Source organism: Oncorhynchus clarkii, chromosome 18 (genome assembly GCF_045791955.1).
Source record: "Oncorhynchus clarkii lewisi isolate Uvic-CL-2024 chromosome 18, UVic_Ocla_1.0, whole genome shotgun sequence".
NCBI lineage: Eukaryota > Metazoa > Chordata > Actinopteri > Salmoniformes > Salmonidae > Oncorhynchus > Oncorhynchus clarkii.
In genome coordinates, this window is record NC_092164.1 from 22,363,408 (window position 1) to 22,387,123 (window position 23,716).

A 23,716-nucleotide genomic window follows, 5' to 3' on the forward strand; every position below is an offset into this window, starting at 1 on the left:
TCGTGGTGTGGACCTTTACCTCAACACACACAGACACACACACAGACACACACACAGACACTCATGTTGGCGATTTGAGCTGTTATCATCACAGGGATTAGTTTATACTGTACTGCATGTATCCGAGCTCATGCTGGCTTCTCCCAACTGGTGGGAGAAATTCAAATTCCTGACTGCAAATCCCATCTGGAAGAGTTGAATTTCTCTATCTCTCTCTCTCGCTCTCTGTCTCTCTCTCTCTTCCCTTTCTCGTTACCCCCATCTCACTCTCTCTCTCTGTTGCTCTGACTGAAGGTCCGTACAGGAAGCTGGAGTATGTGGAGAGTCCTTCTTTTCCTGGAGATGCGTTCGTCTTCGCTCTGAACAATAGCAAGACTTCCCAGAGAGGTGAGTGTGTGCGTGTCTGCACAGAGAGTTGTGGATGAGAGACAAAGGGAGGGGAGAGAGAATGACATGCGGTACAGTACATTTGGAAAAGGAGGAAGAGGTACAGAGGATAGAGAGAAGAGAACAAATCTTCCATAGTTTTGTTTAAATGTTAGTTGATTTAGCGCCTGCTGTTATTTTTTCAACTGCACATGTACAGTTTGTGCAAGCGTATTTGTGCACGTGGATGCATGTGTCCATGGGCATGTGTTTAATTGACCTGCCAAACCTAAGTGGTGCTGAGGGTAACAGTGTAAATGCCAGCCATCTCCTGCACAGCTGTCTATGTGGAGAGGCTGGGGGCTAGTCCTGAGGCGGAGCAGCCTGTCTCCAGCATCCTCCTGCCCTCTGGTTGCCAAGCTCCGCTCTTCTCCCTCTGCTTCTCGTAACCAGCGGCGACAGCGTGCTGGTGTGTTTACTGTGTGTTTCAATCATTCCGAACCCCCTTCCTGGAATTTGTCGCGCAGATGTCAGAGTTCGATTGATGAAGCTTTCAATAGTGTCTGGTTGTTTTAGTTATGTGGTGTTGTTCCTAATAGTGCCATGGAGAGCTGAACGCAGAGATTCACTGATTATAGCTTCCCGACCTCAGGTGGGAAATCAGTTGGGCACTTAGGCAATGGATGGAGACATTGGCTGATAGACTGCATCCTCTCTCTCTCTCTCTCTCTCTCTTTCTCTCTCTCTCTCTCTCACACCCTCTCTCTCTCGGTTTGTCTTGTTTAGTTTTAGCCACAGTTGTGTGATTTGAGGGTAGCTTTTTAAAACAATAACCACCATTTCCCACTGCCCACATAGACCCACAATGTATCTCCAATAACCGTTATGAATGTAAAGTAAATCTAGATCATTAAAATATACATTCACTAACCATTTCCTTCAAATTGTTGTGTTCATTTGCAATACTTCTCAATGTGATGTTTTCCATATTTGCTTTTCCTTGTGCTTAGCTCGTTATGAATTTTAATGAACCCTGAATGGTGCCGAGGTATAATTTTAACAGCGTATAAGATTATTAGGTTTGCCTTTCAAAACCAACTCAGCAGACTCAAACAAATGAATTGATTAGAAATGAATAGCTGTAAAATACATTTGAGTGTATTCAGTGTAGGGTTCAGTAATGACTCTGACTTTGGTAATGACTGACAGGCCACATCATTATTCTCTTTTGCACAAAAAAAACAAGAATACAATCATTTGTCCCCCCGAATTTGAAGGGGTTGTTTCCTTGAGACAGAGGGTGCAGAGTCAGATCTTGTTCTCAGTTTCTGTGGATCTCTGCTTTGACCCGAGTGCCTTTCCACTGGGCAGAAACGGTTTGAATCAACGTTGTTTTCACCAGTGGAGGCTGCTGAGGGGAGGATGGCTCATACCAATGGCTGGGATGGAGTCAATGGAATGGTGTCACATGCAAACCACGTTTGATACCATTCCATTGACTCAATTTCAGCCATTATTAGTAGCCGTCCTCCCCTCAGCAGCCTCCACTGGTTTCCACATAATTTTATCCCCCCAAAAAATGGCATGTGAGGACATTGAATCAACGTGGGGAAATGATTGGATTTCCAAAAAGTCAGCAACGTGAGGGAATTTCATCTTTTTTCCCGCCCAACTTTGAACCTTAATCTGATGTCTTTGTGACTTTTTGTTGTTGTTGATTTCACGCTAGTTGACAACTCAAGCAAATGCAATTCAAAAATAGACGTTGAACTGGCATCTGTGCACAGTGGGTTGAAGCGTGCTAAGATAAGATTGAACAACCTTCTGCCAGAAAGAACCAAGCGTGCTCCAGCTCCCAGTCTATTACACAACCCAGTGTGGACCAAAAGACTTCAGATGTGTGTTTTTCACAGAAAGAGAACGCGTATCCGAGTGATAATGTGGAAGGGAGAGCTACTAATGTGACAGCTGCTGTGACTACGGTTGGTTTACTACTTCACTTCCATTAAGCTGGATAATGGAGGGTGACATTACAGGATTCATTTAGTTCAGGTGATACCCCTGTTTTGATTTCCATCCGAGATGGCACCCGACTACCCTGGCATTGACGGTCTCTTTTTCTTTCCCATTTGTAATGTACACCGTTGAATCAGGAGCTCCAGCCAGACAGTCAGATCTCTTGCAGACAGTCCAGCCCCGTGTGCCACCAAGCGTCTGTTTGTCCTTCTGTCTCTCTCACTGTCTGTGATTAACAGCTCTGCGTGTGATCTCTGCTGTGTAGGAAAGGTGCTGGTGCCTGCCTTTCGTCTAACCAGGCAGCTCGTTTCATCACCGCCCCTTGTCTGAGAGATGGAGGAAGTTGTGACTTTAGGCGGAGAAGAGAGGAGGGATATGCAATAGTGAGGTGGTGGTGGCTGTTTCCTCTTATTTGCTTACTGTGTATTGCATCATCTCTACGGTTCATTGGAGAGAGCAATGGATTATGTGGAGGCGGGGAGAGGATATCGACAGTGAGATTGAAAGAATGGGGCGATCCTGAGGGCTTGGGGGGGGGAGAGGGATGGAGAGGGATGGAGAGGGCTTGGGGGGGGAGAGGGATGGAGAGGGATGGGGGGGAGAGGGATGGAGAGGGATGGAGAGGGGGGGAGAGGGATGGAGAGGGGGGGGGGAGGGGGGAGAGGGATGGAGAGGGATGGGGGGGGAGAGGGATGGAGAGGGGGGGAGAGGGGGGAGAGGGATGAGAGGGATGGAGAGGGGGGGAGAGGGGGGAGAGGGATGAGAGGGATGAGAGGGATGGAGAGGGGGAATTGATGGAGGAATACACTTAGAAAAAAGGTGCATTCTAGAATCTAAAACGGTTCTTCGGCTGTCCTCACAGGAGAACCCTTTCTGGTTCCAGGTAAAACCTTTTCCCACAGAGGGTTCTACATGGAACCCAAACGAGTTCTAGCTGAATCCAAAAAGGGTTCTACCTAGAACCAAAAAGGGTTCACCTTTTGGAACTCGTTTTCCCCAGAGGGATTGAGGGGAGAGATGAATGAGAAGGTGTCTAACCCAAGAAGGGTTGAGAGTAACTAACGCCCAACAAGCTGTGTCTCGGCCCTCCCACATTCCTTCCCTTCTTCCTCATCTCTCTCAATAGTATCTCTGTTTCCTAGACATCCTCATATTTTCCAACTCACTGTTGAATGTAAACAGGATATAGAGGTGTCGTATTGAACACCCTCTCCCCATCCACCTCTGCATCTGTACAGTGGCGAGCTGGAGGTGAAAGGTCATGGCATCAGGACCTTCTCAGTGATGTATCAACGCACCATATTGCTCATCTCAGCCCAATCTGTCCGGACAGGGCAGCCAGTGCAATGGCGCCTATCCTCTGCTGGAGGCCAGGGCTGAGCTGAGCTCATTGAGATTCTATGCCTGTCTCCTAACCAACCGGGAGCGCTGAGCAGGCACACACACACATACACATATGGACACACACGCAGACGGAGCTGCTTCAGTCATGCAGTCAGGGACTGAGAAAGCCACAGCCTCTTCATTGGTAATGAGGCCGACCGGCGCTGCTGCTGACCTGGGGATGCATACATTAACCTCTCCTCCATCGGCATAGTATACATAATCCTCCATCCAATCGACGTAGCCAGGTAGGAGGAAAGGCAGGAAGGAGGAACTGAGCTGGACTGAGCTGAACTGGGCTGCGCTACAGAACGGTGTGTGTGTGTGTGTTTGGTGTGGTCGTGTCGTGCTGCTCACAGCGATCCGCTCGTCTGTCATCTCTCTCCATCTGTCCTCCAGAGCTGCACGCGGAGCTCCAGCCCAGCTCCTCCTCCTTCTCAACCCAGGAACTGATGACCAGGCTGGGCTTCTTACTGGGAGAAGGGACCCCAGCCTCGCCTAGCACCCCCATGGAGGACCGGAGGGAAAAGAAGGTGTGTGAAATGAAAGATGTTGGGAAGGATGGGTAGAAGGAAGGAGGGAGAGTGACTGAGAAAGTCAGATGATGAAGAAATATGAAAATGAGGCTGATGTTTTCTTTGCAGAAGTGAGGAGTTTTTGTATGGCTTCTTTAATTAGATTTTTTGTTTTGTATGATAACCAAGATTGAGAGTTTGTTTTTGTTAAGCTGCAGATTTAGAAACTACAACTTTGAAGGTAAATTACCAGTTGAAAAAGAAAATCGGAGGCATTCTTGACTTAATATTTGAAAGTATATACTGTGATGGCATTTTCTTTATGGAATGTGTACATAAGGTGATGTCAGTTGAATATCTTGCTTTTAATCTTGTTGCATTGGCTCGCCACATGCTGTTGAGCCTGCAGGACGTTTATATACTGTACTGTATCATTCTATCACCGTTTGAGCATTGCCCCACTTTCCTAACCTCCTTCCTCCACCTGAGCTCCAGATGGAGCCAGTTTTATAGAGACAATGAGAGGGGGGAGCAGTGTACCGTGTCCTGGTTCCGATAACTGATGGGGTGGTAAGGTGGGAATAGCACTGAGCTGAACGTTCTCTAACGTTGCAGAAACGCTGAGTGCTGGGATGAGTTGAGACCTATAGGATCTAGGAAATGTAGGGTTCAGGTGTTGTTGGAGACATATGAAGAAGGATGCAGATATTGGGATTTGGGGACATTGGGGGGAGAGGGGGACATTGACACACACACACACACACACACACACACACACACACACACACACACACACACACACACACACACACACACACACTTATATACAATGACCTATATACCATACATTAACCTGGGGACAGCTGGAAATGGGGCCAACAGGGTCTATACCTCTGATAATACTTGTCCATAGACAGAGCTTTAAATAAAACACCTCTTTCTCTCTCTCTTCTCCCTTCCCTTTCTCTTTCTATATCTCTCTTCACTTTCTACTTGACTGATATCGCCTACTCACCCCTCTTTCTACCCCCCCTCTCCTCTTTCGCTCTCTCTCGTCCCTCTCTGCCCATCTCTCTCTCTCGTCCCTCTCTCACCCTTCTCTCTCTCGTCCCTCTCTGCCCATCTCTCTCTCTCACCCTTCTCTCTCTCGTCCCTCTCTGCCCATCTCTCTCTCTCTCCCTCTCTCACCCTTCTCTCTCTCGTCCCTCTCTGCCCATCTCTCTCTCTCCCTCTCTCACCCTTCTCTCTCTCGTCCCTCTCTGCCCATCTCTCTTCTCTCCCTCTCTCGCTCCCTCTCTGTCTGTAGTGTAATATCTCTGGCCAGGCGGTGAGCCCATGCTCCACATTGACCTGCAGCACTACGTCTCCATGCTCAGACAGCCCCTGCTCCACCCTGGGTAGTAGCAGTGCCGGGGGGCCGCCCTCCTGTCTTCCCAATCCCAGCCCCAGCCCAGGTGGGACCCTCCTCAGCCCCAGTCCCTGCCGGAGCCCCAGCTCCACACTTGAGAGCCAGGATAGCGGAATCATAGGTGAGTGGCTTATATAGACCATCATCCCCATAGTTGGATCAATTTCAATTCAGATATTTTCTCTATGTTGTGTTCTCTTCTCACCTCCTGAGAAATAATGGATATGTGCACATGATTGTGAGACCTCTATGGAAGAAAAAACACCATCTCGTCCTTCCATTGGTCATCGATATATCTCAATAATATATCTCAGTACTCACATTGTCAATAATCCTGATTAGGATAAGGGCCTCAGCACTGAAGAAATAGAGATGGATGATACTTGTTTCACCTTTCTTTGAGTTCTCAGGCAGTCTTTCTAGCTCCCAACACTCTCTTTTTGCCTGTGCCACTTTAGTCGAGAGGCTTCAGTTCCCTCTTGACAAAACTGGGACGTTGCTGTCTTTGCTGCATACGGGTCTGGACTTTCTAAAATAGGACATCTTTCTCCCTAAATAGAGCTTGTATTTCTCGGTAAATACATAAGGACAAAGGGTGCACAGTACACGCGTTTGATTGTGTTGATGTCGATGTGTGACTGATGCCTCGTCACTGTTGATGTGACTGATGATCGGCCTTTTACTCTTTAACTCGGTACAGTGTCACTGCCAATAACGTACCAGACTGGAAAATCACAGTGAATTGAAGCAGAGTTTGAGCTCATCCTAAATGACAACTATTCCTAACTTGATCTTATCCAAAAGGCACTCATTAGGAGTCAACGGTTTGTTTTTGTCGTTTGTAATCCCCTTCACCCCCGTCTACTCCCCCTGTGCCTCAGCTACCATCACCAGCTCTCCTGAGAATGAGGATCGCGGTGGTTCCACTCTGGACCTGAGCAAAGATGGCAGCTGGAGGGGCACTGGGCGTGGCGGGCACCAAGGCGACTCCTGCCCTCCTGTCGCCAAGGACGACCTGCCAGGACCCAGCGAGGCCCCGCCCAGGTCTGAAATCACCATCCTAGAGGCACCCAGAACTCCGCCCCCAGCCAAGAGGCCCCTCCCACAGCGCCACACGCACAGCACTTCTTCCCTGGTGATGCCACGCCCTAACTCTGTGGCAGGTGAGTGACCATCTCTTGCCGCTGACTGGTGGTGTCTCAATAGTCTCAACTAGTCTCATTCCCTTGTGTCCTTTCCTCTATGATTACTGGCCTGGTAATGCATGATAGATGAAAGCAGTACATTGGAGATCTACCCAGTCCTTTTATCTTTTAGCGGTGATGAGGGAAAGGAGATGAGGAAAGGAAGCCGTGAAAGACAATCAAACAGCTCTACCTTGACCAGGTGTCTAGAACCAATCGTTTTTTTTGTGGTGAAGCTCTCTTTCCTCCATTCATTTGTGTAGTTAAAACAGCTGCAGCTGAAGCTTTTTCTGACCACGTGGTTTCTGTGACGTGGAAGAGCCATTAGACAGAGCTGCTTCCTGTCTACTTTCTGTCATTAGACGAGGACGGCATACGGCATTACATCTCTGGAGGATGAAGACAGTGAACGCTACCGGCTACAGTATTCCAGGAGGGTTTACGTTGTTATCCTACATCTGTTTCTCCTCTGTGTTTGAGAGAACAAGAGACAACTTTTCCTTCGTTAGATGCCACTCCGTTTGGAGAGCGGGGGGAGATGGGGGGGGGGGGGGGGGGGGGGGGTGATGGTCTCAGGGGAGTGGATCCACTGCAATGACTGACAGACTCTTCTACTCTTGTTAGGGATGCTGCTTGTGAAAACCGTGAATTACTTGAAATGAGCATGCATGGCAATATTTGTTTAAATAGACCTCCCTTTGAGGTTGTGATGGGGGGGAAAAAGAGAGATGGGAGTAACACAGGACATGTTTTGGTTTCTTTCAAAGCCCACGCCCCTACATGGGTTTCTATCTGTTGTTGTGGTCCGAGCAGAGAGGAAGTGTTAGTCCCGCGTATGCCCCCCCCCCCCCCCCCCCCCCCCGAGAGCTCTTGCCATTCAACTGCCACTGGAGCTTTCGTCATAGTGCTCTGAGATTATTATTATACCAACAGACATGTATTTGAGGTGGAAGATTGTGGTCAAATGTGTTTTCTACGTTGTTTAACAGTAACCTGGCCCTGGGTTGAACAAGATTTAGGGTGACTCAGCAGTAGACTGGACATTGTGGTGTTGGGAGGTGTGATGTGAAGTGTGTCTCTGTATCTCTGAGGTCAATGGTTCTAACGCTGAACAATAGCCTGGTCCAGCCTCCAACCGCTTTTTTCCCAAGATCCAGGTGTGACTCTTCACTAGATTGGACATGACGGGGGTGATGTTGGGGTTGTAACATGGTGTTCCAGTGGGTGCTCCTGCCCTGTGAGCTGTGCAGTACATGTCACAGAGCCGAGCAACGTGACATTCCCCATCTGATTCCACTCTGTGGGGATTAAAGGTCTCATGTAATGCCAGATTATACTGTAGTACAGGAGGCTGGGCCGCGCACTATTGATTTATGTGCTGCATAAGGTGGAGAGAGAGAGAGAGAGAGAAAGAGCTATAGCTCCTTGCCATGTGGAACAAAATGCGTTATTTATTTGAGATGCTTCAATCACAGCTTTACTACAAATAGAGTGATTCAACCTAGAAGCCTCAAGCCCCATCTAGCTCTGGTCCTAGCTACTATACAACAGTTACTGCAGATTCACTACATATATGCTCACACACAAACACACACACACAGACAAAGACAGAACATCTGTATATATCTATCTACAATCTCCCTCTCCAGATATTACTGTACTGTTATATCACATCCAGACCCCTACAAGCAGATTGCATCCCATAGGAAATGACTGTAATCTAGTTAGCTGCTTTTTTGCCAGACTTGGATTCATAAGCCACTTCTATTCGATCTCCTCTCTCTCACACAGTAGAGAGAAGAGTAGAGAGAACTAGGTCTGGTGGATCAGGGCAGAGAGAACTAGGTCTGGTGGAGCAGAGTAGATAGAACTAGGTCTGGTGGAGCAGAGCAGAGAGAACTAGGTCTGGTGGAGCAGATTAGAGAGAACTAGGTCTGGTGGAGCAGATTAGAGAGAACTAGGTCTGGTGGAGCAGATTAGAGAGAACTAGGTCTGGTGGAGCAGATTAGAGAGAACTAGGTCTGGTGGAGCAGATTAGAGAGAACTAGGTCTGGTGGAGCAGATTAGAGAGAACTAGGTCTGGTGGAGCAGATTAGAGAGAACTAGGTCTGGTGGAGCAGATTAGAGAGAACTAGGTCTGGTGGAGCAGATTAGAGAGAACTAGGTCTGGTGGAGCAGATTAGAGAGAACTAGGTCTGGTGGAGCAGAGAAGAGAGAACTAGGTCTGGTGGAGCAGAGTAGAGAGAACTAGGTCTGGTGGAGCAGATTAGAGAGAACTAGGTCTGGTGGAGCAGATTAGAGAGAACTAGGTCTGGTGGAGCAGATTAGAGAGAACTAGGTCTGGTGGAGCAGAGTAGAGAGAACTAGGTCTGGTGGAGCAGAGTAGAGAGAACTAGGTCTGGTGGAGCAGAGCAGAGAGAACTAGGTCTGGTGGAGCAGATTAGAGAGAACTAGGTCTGGTGGAGCAGATTAGAGAGAACTAGGTCTGGTGGAGCAGATTAGAGAGAACTAGGTCTGGTGGAGCAGAGTAGAGAGAACTAGGTCTGGTGGAGCAGAGTAGATAGAACTAGGCCTGGTGGAGCAGAGTAGAGAGAACTAGGTCTGGTGGAGCAGAGCAGAGAGAACTAGGTCTGGTGGAGCAGATTAGAGAGAACTAGGTCTGGTGGAGCAGAGTAGAGAGAATTAGGTCTGGTGGAGCAGAGTAGAGAGAACTAGGTCTGGTGGAGCAGATTAGAGAGAACTAGGTCTGGTGGAGCAGAGTAGAGAGAATTAGGTCTGGTGGAGCAGAGTAGAGAGAACTAGGTCTGGTGGAGCAGAGTAGAGAGAATTAGGTCTGGTGGAGCAGAGTAGAGAGAACTAGGTCTGGTGGAGCAGATTAGAGAGAACTAGGTCTGGTGGAGCAGAGTAGAGAGAATTAGGTCTGGTGGAGCAGATTAGAGAGAACTAGGTCTGGTGGAGCAGAGTAGAGAGAATTAGGTCTGGTGGAGCAGATTAGAGAGAACTAGGTCTGGTGGAGCAGAGTAGAGAGAATTAGGTCTGGTGGAGCAGATTAGAGAGAACTAGGTCTGGTGGAGCAGAGCAGAGAGAACTAGGCCTGGTGGAGCGGAGCAGAGAGAACTAGGTCTGGTGGAGCAGAGCAGAGAGAACTAGGCCTGGTGGAGCAGAGCAGAGAGAACTAGGCCTGGTGGAGCGGAGCAGAGAGAACTAGGCCTGGTGGAGCAGAGCAGAGAGAACTAGGCCTGGTGGAGCAGAGCAGAGAGAACCAGGCCTGGTGGAGCAGAGCAGAGAGAACTAGGCCTGGTGGAGCAGAGCAGAGAGAACTAGGTCTGGTGGAGCAGAGCAGAGAGAACTAGGTCTGGTGGAGCAGAGCAGAGAGAACTAGGCCTGGTGGAGCAGAGCAGAGAGAACTAGGCCTGGTGGAGCAGAGCAGAGAGAACTAGGCCTGGTGGAGCAGAGCAGAGAGAACTAGGCCTGGTGGAGCAGAGCAGAGAGAACTAGGCCTGGTGGAGCAGAGCAGAGAGAACTAGGCCTGGTGGAGCGGAGCAGAGAGAACTAGGCCTGGTGGAGCAGAGCAGAGAGAACTAGGCCTGGTGGAGCAGAGCAGAGAGAACTAGGCCTGGTGGAGCAGAGCAGAGAGAACTAGGTCTGGTGGAGCAGAGCAGAGAGAACTAGGCCTGGTGGAGCAGAGCAGAGAGAACTAGGCCTGGTGGAGCAGAGCAGAGAGAACTAGGCCTGGTGGAGCAGAGCAGAGAGAACTAGGCCTGGTGGAGCAGAGCAGAGAGAACTAGGCCTGGTGGAGCAGAGCAGAGAGAACTAGGCCTGGTGGAGCGGAGCAGAGAGAACTAGGCCTGGTGGAGCAGAGCAGAGAGAACTAGGCCTGGTGGAGCAGAGCAGAGAGAATTAGGCCTGGTGGAGCAGAGCAGAGAGAACTAGGCCTGGTGGAGCAGAGCAGAGAGAACTAGGTCTGGTGGAGCAGAGCAGAGAGAACTAGGCCTGGTGGAGCGGAGCAGAGAGAACTAGGCCTGGTGGAGCAGAGCAGAGAGAACTAGGCCTGGTGGAGCAGAGCAGAGAGAACTAGGCCTGGTGGAGCGGAGCAGAGAGAACTAGGCCTGGTGGAGCAGAGCAGAGAGAACTAGGCCTGGTGGAGCAGAGCAGAGAGAACCAGGCCTGGTGGAGCAGAGCAGAGAGAACCAGGCCTGGTGGAGCGGAGCAGAGAGAACTAGGTCTGGTGGAGCAGAGCAGAGAGAACTAGGCCTGGTGGAGCAGAGCAGAGAGAACTAGTGAATTAGGATGTGTTAGGTTCTATTTTCCAGAGTACAAACTCAACGGACACTATGAAAGCTTTAAACCAAGTTGATTCTGCCCGGCGGGTCAGTACAGCTGCATTAGACAAACACATGGTTTCACCCGTGGTCGTATACATGCTCCACTTTGGGTGGAGTCTCCTCCATATCACTACACATTGCATCCTTATTGTTAGGCAGGGAGGTGAGTGATCTGGGCCTTAAACGGTTCCTCCCCTTATCAGTACTGCCACATGTGATCGTTGTCCTTGCACACAGCCCTTACCAAGCTTCCTTATGGCACCCCTCATGTCTCTACTATACAGTGGGGCAAAAAAGTATTTAGTCAGCCGCCAATTGTGCAAGTTCTCCCACTTAAAAAGATGAGAGAGGCCTGTAATTTTCATCATAGGTACACTTCAACAATGAAAGACAAAATGAGAAAAAAAATCCAGAAAATCACATTGTAGGATTTTTAATGAATTTATTTGCAAATTATGGTGGAAAATAGGTATTTGGTCAATAACAAAAGTTTATCTCAATACTTTGTTATATACCTTTTGTTGGCAATGACAGAGGTCAAACGTTTTCTGTAAGTCTTCACAAGGTGTTAAAATTTACAGGCCTCTCTCATCTTTTTAAGTGGGAGAACTTGCACAATTGGTGGCTGACTAAATACTTTTTTGCCCCACTGTACCTAATGGTTCATTATATATAACGCTCAGAAACCAAACCGATCAGATGGAAGACATCAGGTTCTACAGAGCATACATGGACCAGTGTGTATGTCTCATGTTGGTGTACATGTTAAACGGACTGGTCCTTAGAAACACAACATTGTGCTACGGAACAGGGGTAATTGGAGCTGGTCTCTGAACCTGGCTATGTTCCTGACCTGTAGGGAGCTGTTAATATCCCAGGCTGGATGAGGATTCACTTGGATCATCATCACCATACATTATGGACTGATCTAGTGGTCGACGCCCATTTGAATGAGTCGCTGAAGAGTCTCTGTGTGTGTCTTTGTGTTTTATCCTTGAGTGTCTTTCTCCAAAATATTTAAAGTCACAAAACATGGGCAGCATAAGGGAAGAACTATGACCGATTTGTTTCCCATTTTAGTTAAGGACAAGAGTCTTGAATCGCTCTCCCTTAAGGCTGAAATACACTACAGGCCACCGGGGTTAACACCACTGCTCTTATGATAAGTGCCATGGAATCTTTAGTGACCACAGAGAGTCAAGACACCCGTTTAACATATAGCAAAACATAGCTTAGCTTGTTGTTAATCCACCTGGCTTGTCAGATTTCAAAAAAGCTTTAGGGCGAAAGCATACCAAGCGTTTATGTAAGGACATCTCTCTCAGCAGACAAAACATTACAAACAGCTAGCAGCAAAGTAGATTGCTTTTCTGACTTTCGTGACCAATCAAATTAATCGCTTACCTTTGTTGATCTTCGGATGTTTGCACTCACAAGACTCCCAGTTACACAATAAATGTTCCTTTTGTTCCATAAAGATTATTTTTATATCCAAAATACCTCCATTTGGTTGGCGCGTTATGTTCAGAAATCCACAGGCTCGAGCGGTCACGAGGAGGCAGACAAAAATTCCAAATAGTATCCGTAAAGTTCGTAGAAACATGTCAAACGTTGTTTTATAATCCATCCTCAGGTTGTTTTTACAATATCGATATAATCGATAATATTTCAACCGGACCGTAGCTTTTTCAATAGGAGTTTGAGAGAAAATGTCTGCTCCAAGCTGCTTTCTCACTCATTTTTCAGAATAAAAGCCTGAAACTATGTCTAAAGACTGTTCACAGCATGTGGAAGCCATAGGGAAATGAATATGGTTGATATCCCTTTAAATGGAGGGAAGGCATGCAATGGAACAGAGAGATTTCAGGAAAAACAGCACTTCCTGGTTGGATTTTCCTCAAACTTTAGAGTGTTTTCTATCCTAATCTGACAATTATATGCATATTATAGATTCTGGGCCTGGGAAAATAGGCAGTTTCATTTGGGTACTTTTTTCATCCAAACATCAAAATACTGCCCCCTACACTCAACAAGTTAACAACCCTCCAGACGAGCTTCAGTGCCATACAACTCTCCTTCCGTGGCCTCCAACTGCTCTTAAATACAAGTAAAACTAAATGCATGCTCTTCAACCGATCGCTGCCAGCACCTGCCCACCCGTCCAACATCACTACTCTGGACGGTTCTGACTTAGAATATGTGGACAACTACAAATACCTAGGTGTCTGTTTAGACTGTAAACTCTCCTTCCAGACTCACATCAAACATCTCCAATCCAAAGTCAAATCTTGAATTGGCTTCCTATTTCGCAACAAAGCATCCTTCACTCATGCTGCCAAACATACCCTCTTAAAACTGACCATCCTACCGATCCTCAACTTCGGCGATGTCATTTACAAAATAGCCTCCAATACCCTACTCAATAAATTGGATGCAGTCTATCACAGTGCCATCCGTTTTGTCACCAAAGCCCCATATACTACCCACCACTGCGACCTGTACGCTCTCGTTGGCTGGCCCTCGCTTCATACTCGTCGCCAAACCCACTGGCTCCTGGTCATCTACAAGACCCTGTTAGGTAAAGTCCTCCCTTATCTCAGCTCGCTGGTCACCATAGCAGCACCCACCTGTAGCACGCACTCCAGCAGGTATATCTCTCTGGTCACCCCCAAAACCAATTCTTCCTTTGGCTGCCTCTCCTGTCAGTTCTCTGCTGCCAATGACTGGAACGAACTCCAAAAATCTCTGAAACTGGAAACACTTATCTCCCTCACTAGCTTTAAGCACCAGCTGTCAGAGAAGCTCACAGATCACTGCACCTGTACATAGCCCATCTATAATTTAGCCCAAACAACTACCTCTTCCCCTACTGTATTTATTTATTTTGCTCCTTCGCACCCCATTATTTCTATTTCTACTTTGCATATTCTTCCACTGCAAATGTACCATTCCAGTGTTTTACTTGCTATATTGTATTTACTTCGCCACCATGGCCTTTTTTTTGCCTTTACCTCCCTTATCTCACCTCATTTGCTCACATCGTATATAGACTTATTTTTCTACTGTATTATTGACTGTATGTTTGTTTATTCCATGTGTAACTCTGTGTTGTTGTATGTGTCAAACTGCTTTGCTTTATCTTGGCCAGGCCGCAATTGTAAATGAGAACTTGTCTACCTGGTTAAATAAAGGTGAAATAAATAAAAAATAAAAAATAAATCTTCAATGAAAGAAGTTTGGAACCACCAAGACTCTTGCTAGAGCTGGCCGCCCGGCAAACTGAGCAATCGGGAAGAAGGGCCTTGATAATTAGAGCATGATTACTTTGTGGTCGAATTGATGCAAAGAAACCACGGCTGAACAGTGTGTTTGTGTGTTTAACTCTGCCTGTAATCACGCTGGATGATTCAGAATCCATTGAAGAGCTTGAACGATTCATTGACGAGAGATACTTACGAACTTAAAGAAACATGTCGCTGGTTTCGGAGGATTCAAGCATTGTTAAGGACAACCAACCCAATCAACAAAACAAACCAAAACCAGGTTGGCCAATAGGTATCAACGATGGAACCAAACCATCCCCAAGTAAGAGGGCGCGTGTGGCGAGTGGGGAGAGGTTTACTGATATGGATGTGAAGTTGTTGAAATCCATCAATGAAAGGCTTGCCAAACTTGATATCTTGGATATATTACGAGAGGACATCAGTGCATTATGGGATACCGGAGAATGACAACAGCAGAGGCTGTGAGGACACAGTCCGAGACTTTATGTCAACTCAACTAAAACTGCCCACTGATGTTGTGCGTAATGCCACTTTCTCCAGAGTCCATAGAATAGGTAAGGCCACAGGCTATTATTGCATGTTTTGACAAATTTAAGCAAAAGGAAATGACGAAGAACATGTGCAGAGAACTCAGAAACACTGATTTTGGAATGAATGATCACTTCCCCACCGAGATCAATGAAAGAAGAAAAAAATTATATCCCATCATGAAGGAAAAGCGTTGCCTGAATCAACGAGTCTCCATGGTGATGGATAAACTTTATATCAACGGGCAATTGTATCAGGACTCTAGAGTAACTCCCTGGCTATTTCAATTTAATGTTCAAATTTGAGTTTGTGTGTTGTAGTGTATCATGACAACTTCAACTATAATGAATACATGCTCTATTGATCTCCACTATAATGAATACATGCTCTATTGATCTCCACTATAATGAATACGTGCTCTATTGATCTCCACTATGATGAATACGTGCTCTATTGATCTCCACAATAATGAATACATGCTCTATTGATCTCCACTATGATGAATACGTGCTCTATTGATCTCCACTATAATGAATACGTGCTCTATTGATCTCCACTATGATGAATACGTGCTCTATTGATCTCCACTATAATGAATATGTGCTCTATTGATCTCCACTATGATGAATACGTGCTCTATTGATCTCCACTATAATGAATACATGCTCTATGGATCTCCACTATGATGAATACGTGCTCTATTGATCTCCACTATAATGAATACATGCTCTATTGATCTTCACTTGATAAGGAAAGGCCTGCATATGGCTCAGGTTAATGTATGTAGCCTTCCTAACAAAATACATGAGGCTTTTAACTTGGTCAACATAAATAATATTGATAATTTGGCTTTGACCGAAACACATTTAGATGCATCTGTAAATGATGGGCAAATGAACATTCATGGATATAGTCTACTGAGAAGAGACAGGAATAGGAATGGTGGGGGTGTAGCACTGTATATTCAGAATCATATACCTTTTAAGAGAAGGGATGACCTTAATGTATGTCAAGTAGAGGCACTATGAGCTCAGGTACATCTGCCTCACCAGGCACCCATATTGGTAGGATGTGTGTATAGACCTCCTAGCTCTAAGGTGTCCTATCTGGAGGACTTATGCACTGGGTTTGACCAGGCCACAGATAGCAACAGAGATGTATTTATCTTGGGGGATTTTAATAGAAATTGGAAGGATCACAATAATTCGAATAGAACAAAATTGATGAGATATGCTAAGAACTGTGGTTTGAAACAAATGGTTAATGATACTACTAGATCATCAATTAAGTTGGGTCATCGTTCAGACACATGCATTGATCTGATTTTCTGTAATATACCAATGCAATGCTTAAAAGCCAGATCAATGCCAGTGGGCTGGACAGACCATAATATTGTGACCATAAACACCAAGGTTCCAAAGAACCCCCCTAGGATTGTGTTTAAGAGACATTTTAAAACATTTAATCATGCTGATCTATCTAGAGGATGATTTAAATCACGCTACAGAATGTTTTATTGATTTGCTCACTGAGGTAATGGACCATCATGCCCCTATAAGAAAGAGTACAGTTGGTGCTCGTCCATCTCCATGGATTGATGATGAACTGGGTGAGGCTTTTTCTCAAAGAAATATGGCAAAAGTCTTAGCAGCTAAGTCAAAATTAGAAATTGATTAAGAGAATTATAGAACATTACGTAATTATCCAGTTAAATTGAATCAAAAGAAAAATTAATATTTTACAACAATGCCTTTACTGATTGTAAAAATGATTCTAAAAAGGTATGGAACACAGTTAAGGGCTTACTTGGTACATCTATCTCATCATGCCCATCTAGTGTGTAGGTTGACGGGAGAATATTGACAAAACCAGTTGATATTGCCAATCATTTTGCAGATTTTTGTTTTTACAAAGAAAATTAATTTACTGAGCAACAATGTAGACAGACATACATTCTTCCAAACAAGCTATTGTCCAATGGATTGATGAGCATATTATGAGCAACAAGATCTGCTCTTTTAGTCTGCAAACGGTGTCAGTGGAGGAGGTGTTAAACCTATTGAAGTCATTACCTGATGGTAAATCTACAGGTTATGGTCTTATGGACAATTTTTTACTTCACTGTGCTGCTCCCCAGATTGCAGTTCCACTGAGATACATATTTAATTGGTCACTGGAAAAGGGGATGTTTGCAAATGTATGGAACCATACGAAACTGTGTCCTATTCCGAAAGACTGCAAAGAACCCATTACTCCTGCCAATAGTCGACCAATGTCTACTCCCTACACTCAGTAAGATATTGGAGGGTATTGTGAGTAGACAAATATGGGAGTACATGAAAATAATTATCTGATTACAGCCAATCAGCATGCTTATCGCAAAAAAACATTCCACTACCACTGCATTGGTTGACATTACTGACCAGTGGCTCAATGCTATGGATAATGGCAAGTTTGTGGGTGTACTATTTTTATATTTCAGTGCAGCATTTGATTTAGTGGATCATGAAATAATTTTGACAAAATTAATGCATTATGGTTTTAAGGAGGCAGCATTGAATTGGGTACAGTCATATCTAACTGACAGGAAACAGTCCACCTATATCAATGGTTCATTTTCTTCCCCTCGTGTGTTAAACTGTGGAATACCGCAGGGCAGCTGCCTTGGGCCACTTCTCTATTTAATATACAGTGGGGCAAAAAAGTATTTAGTCAGCCACCAATTGTGCAAGTTCTCCCACTTAAAAAGATGAGAGAGGCCTTTGAGAAGAAAACAAATCTGGAAAATCACATTGTAGGATTTTTTATGAATTTATTTGCAAATTATTGTGGAAAATAAGTATTTGGTCACCTACAAACAAGCAAGATTTCTGGCTCTCACAGACCTGTAACTTCTTCTTTAAGAGGCTCCTCTGTCCTCCACTCGTTACCTGTATTAATGTGCACCTGTTTGAACTTGTTATCAGTATAAAAGACACCTGTCCACAACCTCAAACAGTCACACTCCAAACTACACTATGGCCAAGACCAAAGAGCTGTCAAAGGACACCAGAAACAACATTTTAGACCTGCACCAGGCTGGGAAGACTGAATCTGCAATAGGTAAGCAGCTTCGTTTGAAGAAATCAACTGTGGGAGCAATTATTAGGAAATGGAAGACATACAAGACCACTGATAATCTCCCTCGATCTGGGGCTCCACGCAAGATCTCACCCCATGGGGTCAAAATGATCACAAGAACGGTGAGCAAAAATCCCAGAACCACACGGGGGGACCTAGTGAATGACCTGCAGAGAGCTGGGACCAAAGTAACAAAGCCTACCATCAGTAACACACTACGCCGTCAAGGACTCAAATCCTGCAGTGCCAGACGTGTCCCCCTGCTTAACCTCTCTGATCTCCCCATCCCGGATCCGGTATCAGGAATACAGACTCAAGCTCATTACCATAACGCAACGTTAACTATTCATGAAAATCGCAAATGAAATGAAATAAATATGCCATCTCTCAAGCTTAGCCTTTTGTAAACAACACTGTCATCTCAGATTTTCAAAATATGCTTCTCAACCATAGGAAAACAATAATTTGTGTAAAAGTAGCTAGCTAGCGTAGCATTTAGCGTTAGCATTAGCGTTAGCATCCAGCACGCAACATTTCAACAAAAACATAAAAGCCTTCAAATAAAATCATTTACCTTTGAAGAACTTCTGATGTTTTCAATGAGGATACTCTCAGTTAGATAGCAGATGCTCAGTTTTTCCAAAAAGATTCTTTGTGTATTAGAAATAGCTCCGTTTTATACATCACATTTGGCTACCAAAAAAACCCGAAAATTCAGTCCTCAAAACGCGAACTTTTTTCCAAATTAACTCCATAATATAATATCGACTGAAAACATGGCAACCGTTGTTTAGAATCAATCCTCAAGGTGTTTTTCACATATCTCTTCATTGATATATCGTTCTTGGAAGCATGGTTTCTCCCCTCAATCAAATGGAAAAGTACAAGCAGCTGGCAATTGCGCACCGAATTCCACGCAGGACACCAGGCGGACACTTGGAAAATGTAGTCTCTTATGGTCAATCTTCCAAGGATATGCCTACAAATACGTCACAATGCTGCTAACACCTTGGGGGAACGACAGAAAGTGTAGGCTCATTCCTTGCGCAATCACAGCCATATAAGGAGACAATGGAAAACAGAGCTTCAGAAATTCTGCTCATTTCCTGGTTGACTCATCATCTTGGTTTCGCCTGTAGAATGAGTTCTGGGGCACTTACAGACAATATCTTTGCAGATTCTGAAACTTCAGAGTGTTTTCTTTCAAAAACTGTCAAGAATATGCATAGTCGAGCATCTTTTCGTGACAAAATATCGCGCTTAAAACGGGAACGTTTTTTATCCAAAAATGAAATAGCGCCCCTAGAGATCAAAGAGGTTAAGCCAGTACATGTCCAGGCCCGTCTGAAGTTTGCTAGAGAGCATTTGGATGATCCAGAAGAAGATTGGGATAATGTCATATGGTCAGATGAAACCAAAATAGAACTTTTTGGTAAAAACTCATCTCGTCGTGTTTGGAGGACAAAGAATGCTGAGTTGCATCCAAAGAACACCATACCTACTGTGAAGCATGGGGGTGGAAACATCATGCTTTGGGGCTGTTTTTCTGCAAAGGGACCAGGACGACTGATCCGTGTAAAGGAAAGAATGAATGGGGCCATGTATCGTGAGATTTTGAGTGAAAACCTCCTTCCATCAGCAAGGGCATTGAAGATGAAACGTGGCTGAGTCTTTCAGCATGACAATGATCCCAAACACACCACCCGGGCAAAGAAGGAGTGGCTTCGTAAGAAGCATTTCAAGGTCCTGGAATGGCCTAGCCGGTCTCCAGATCTCAACCCCATAGAAAATCTTTGGAGGGAGTTGAAAGTCTGTGTTGCCCAGCAACAGCCCCAAAACATCACTGCTCTAGAGGAGATCTGCATGGAGGAATGGGCCAAAATACCAGCAACAGTGTGTGAAAACCTTGTGAAGACTTACAGAAAACGTTTGACCTCTGTCATTGCCAACAAAGGGTATATAACAAAGTATTGAGATAAACTTTTGCTATTGACCAAATACTTATTTTCCACCATAATTTGCAAATAAATTCATTAAAAATCCTACAATGTGATTTTCTGTTTTTTTTCTCATTTTTTCTGTCATAGTTGAAGTGTACCTATGATGAAAATTACAGGCCTCTCTCATCTTTTTAAGTGGGAGAACTTGCAGAATTGGTGGCTGACTAAATACTTTTTTGCCCCACTGTATACTAACGGCCTTCCCTATGCCTTAGCTGAAACTCAAACTACTATATTTGCAGACGATACTACAATTTATGCAGCAAGACAATCGGTTCAACAGGTACAGCAAGCTTTACAAGGAGATTTGGAGAATATCAGGGAGTGGGTTTGCCAAAACAAACTTGTTTTAAACACAAAGAAAACCAAAGTTATGTTGGTCTGTTCTACTAGGAAAAGGCCAAAACAGCATGGGATACAATTAAGTATGGGAGGAGTACAAATTGAAGAAGTGTCAGAAACCAAACTATTGGGAGTGCAGCTAGACAACTGCTTATCATGGTCGCCTGAAATAACTAATCTATGTAAAAAAAAATATATATATTAAAACAGCATTCATAATCAGAAGGATAGCTAAATATTTACCAGGAAAAATTATTCAGCAAATAACACAAGCATTAATTGAGAGGCAGGTGAACTACTGTTCGGTGGTCTGGGGAAATGCATCATCAAGTGAAGTTAGGAGGCTGCAGAATGCACAGAATAAAGCAGCCAGGATTGTTTTAAGGTGGAGATATGGTTCTTCTGTTGCAGTCATGCGCAATGTTCTTGGTTGGTCATCAATCAATAAGATAATTGAAAGGAACATGCTTATTTTATTTCATAATATACAGAATTTAAAACGGCCAAGTTCTATTCACAACAGTATTCAGTTGGTAAGAGACAGACATTCCCTAAATACTAGGAATAGATTGTCCACCATCTATGCGTTATCCAGACAGAAAAGAGAAATAGGCAAAAGAACATTTTGATTTAGAGCAATAAAGAAATGGAATAAATTAACTGAGCAAACCAGAAACCTTTCAGTATATAAATGTAAACATTATTTTAAAACGATTTAAATATAATACATAGAAATGTTGTGGGACTATAGTAGATGAAGAATCAATGTTTTTTTAGATTGAGTATTTATTGGGTCATTATGTTAGTATATTATGTATGTTTGTAATAGTGTGTTATATGTGAAAGTGTGTTTGTATTATAAATTGTATTTGAATGTTTAAGGACTCTTGGAAGATTAGTCCCAATGGGGACTCAAAGAGATCCAAATAAAAACAAAATCGGGGAGGTGACCAAGAACCTGATGGTCACTCTGACCAAGAACCTGATGGTCACTCTGACAGAGCTGCAGAGTTCCTCTGTGGAGATTGGATAACCTTCCACAAGGACAACTATCTCTGCAGCACTCAACAATCAGGACTTTATGTTAGAGTGGCCAGACGGAAGCCACTCCTTAGTTAAAGGCACATGACAGCCCACTTGGAGTTTGCCAAAAGGCACCTAAATGACTCTCAAGACCATGAGAAAGAAGATTATCTGGATTGATGAAACCAAGATTGAACTCTTTGGCCTAAATGCCAAGAGTCACGTCTGAAGGAAACCTGGCACCATCCCTACGGTGAAGCATGGTGGTGGCAGCATCGTGCTGTGGGGATGTTATTCAGTGGCAGAGACTGGGAGACTAGTCAGGATTGAGGGAAAGATGAACGGAGTGAACTACAGAGAGATTCTTGATGAAAACCTTCTCCAGAGCGTTCAGACTGGGGAGAAGGTTCACCTTCCAACAGGACAACGACTCTAAGCACACAGCCAAGACAACGCAGGAGTGGCTTGGAGACAAGTCTCTGAATGTCCTAGAGTGGCCCACCTAAAGCCTGGACTTGAACCCGATCGAACATCTCTGGAGAGACCTGAAAATAGCAGTGCAGCGACACTCCCCATCTAACCTGACAAAGCTTGAGAGGATCTGCAGAGAAGAATGGGAGAAACTCCCCAAATACAGGTTTGCCAAGCTTGTAGCATCATACCTAAGAAGACTCAAGGCTGTAATCGCTGCCCAAGGTGCTTCAACAAAGTACTAAGCTTATGTAAATGTGGTATTTCAGTTTTGTATTTTTTTTATGCAAACATTTAAAACAATATTTTTTTGCTTTATCATTATGGGGTATTGTGGGTAGATTGAATCCAATTTCGAATAAGGCAACAACATTACAAAATGTGGAAAAGTGTTAGAGGGCTGAATATTTTCCGAATGCACCGTACATATAGCCTCCTCCCATTTGCACTGGACTCTAAGTGCATCGTCAAGTCAACCAATCCCTCTAATCTCAATTCCAACCCTCAGATATTGACAGACTAACCCATCTTTCCCACTACATTATCATTTTACTATTTATTTTAGCAATACATGTCATTCTATTTCACGTTGACGTCTTATGAGGGTCTTGAACCTCTCTATTTGTCCTAAAAGTAAATACTTTAACTAAGAGTATAATCATATTCTCCATGGATTGATCTTAGTTTTTTAGATCTCCAAACAGTGCTGTTTCTACAGCCATCTGAACACACACATTTTTGACTCAACAGACATTCCTGGATCTGACTCCAAAAGTGAGCCGCCAAAGAGATCACAGTACCAAAGAGATCATCTATTGGTCACGTTTCTTCGTTGCAGTGTGCACAGGCCTCACCCCATATATTGAGCATTCTTTTTGTGGCGAGAACATTATATGATCGTTTCAATTGAAAAGAAGGGATTGATGCGTCAATTTTTGTATAACAGTTCATAAACCCGGTGCCATGGTATTGAGACATCGAACATCTCTTCCCAATTATCTGAAATTGTATTCCTGAATAGTTGTCAAACCTCTCGTTTTGAAGTGCACATGATATATTTGACCGTTTATACTATTCATTTTAAGCCATGCATGGTTTTTGATTGACGGCAGACAAACTAATTAATTCCTTTCTCTTTTGAGTAATTGCCCCTGACATTTTTTTTTGTGGCAGAGCTGTGATGAGTTGGTTAAACTTTGGTATTGATCATACATCCCCATACTCCTTTGTTAATTGCTCGTTTCTCAACATTTTACTGTCCTTATTCTCAATGTCATTCATAAACACGATACCTTTCTTATCATTTTTTTTTGTACAATAAAATAGTTATTTCCTTTATCAGTACGTTGTAGTTTAGACGTACTATTTGCTGTCGTATTTGTTCAGACTCTTCTGAAGGATGAAATTGGAATTGTAACCATCTCTGTATGGCTTCATTTCAAACGGATGAGACTTTAAACAGGGTTCCATTGTCAATCCACTGGGAAAGGTTGGTTTTAATCTACATAGCGGCAAAGAGACCCCTTTTGAGCGTGAATGTGCTTCTCTTAGTAGCCTGCTGGAAAACCTGTTTGGATTTAGATATCATTTTGGTATAATGGAGGCTTTAAGTAAGAGGTTTAATGTCTTAATATTTCATAGTTTTAACCCTCCAAACTCACGTTCGTTATACAAATATGCCTGTTTAACATTCTCTGACTTGCCATTAAGGACAAAAATAAAAATACATTCTCACGAGTCTGCTTTTATTC

General features: G+C 44.3%; 1 protein-coding gene across 1 annotated transcript in view; it reads left to right on the forward strand.

Annotated features, from left to right (window-relative positions):
• The window catches only part of LOC139372274 (protein TANC1-like), a 60,477-nt gene that overhangs the window by 3,202 nt on the left and 33,559 nt on the right, over positions 1–23,716 (forward strand). Inside the window, exons 4-7 of the mRNA XM_071112029.1 lie at positions 194–387; positions 4,165–4,298; positions 5,587–5,809; positions 6,570–6,851. Coding sequence (XP_070968130.1) covers positions 194–387; positions 4,165–4,298; positions 5,587–5,809; positions 6,570–6,851 — 833 coding nt within the window. The remainder of the gene's footprint in view (positions 1–193; positions 388–4,164; positions 4,299–5,586; positions 5,810–6,569; positions 6,852–23,716) is intronic.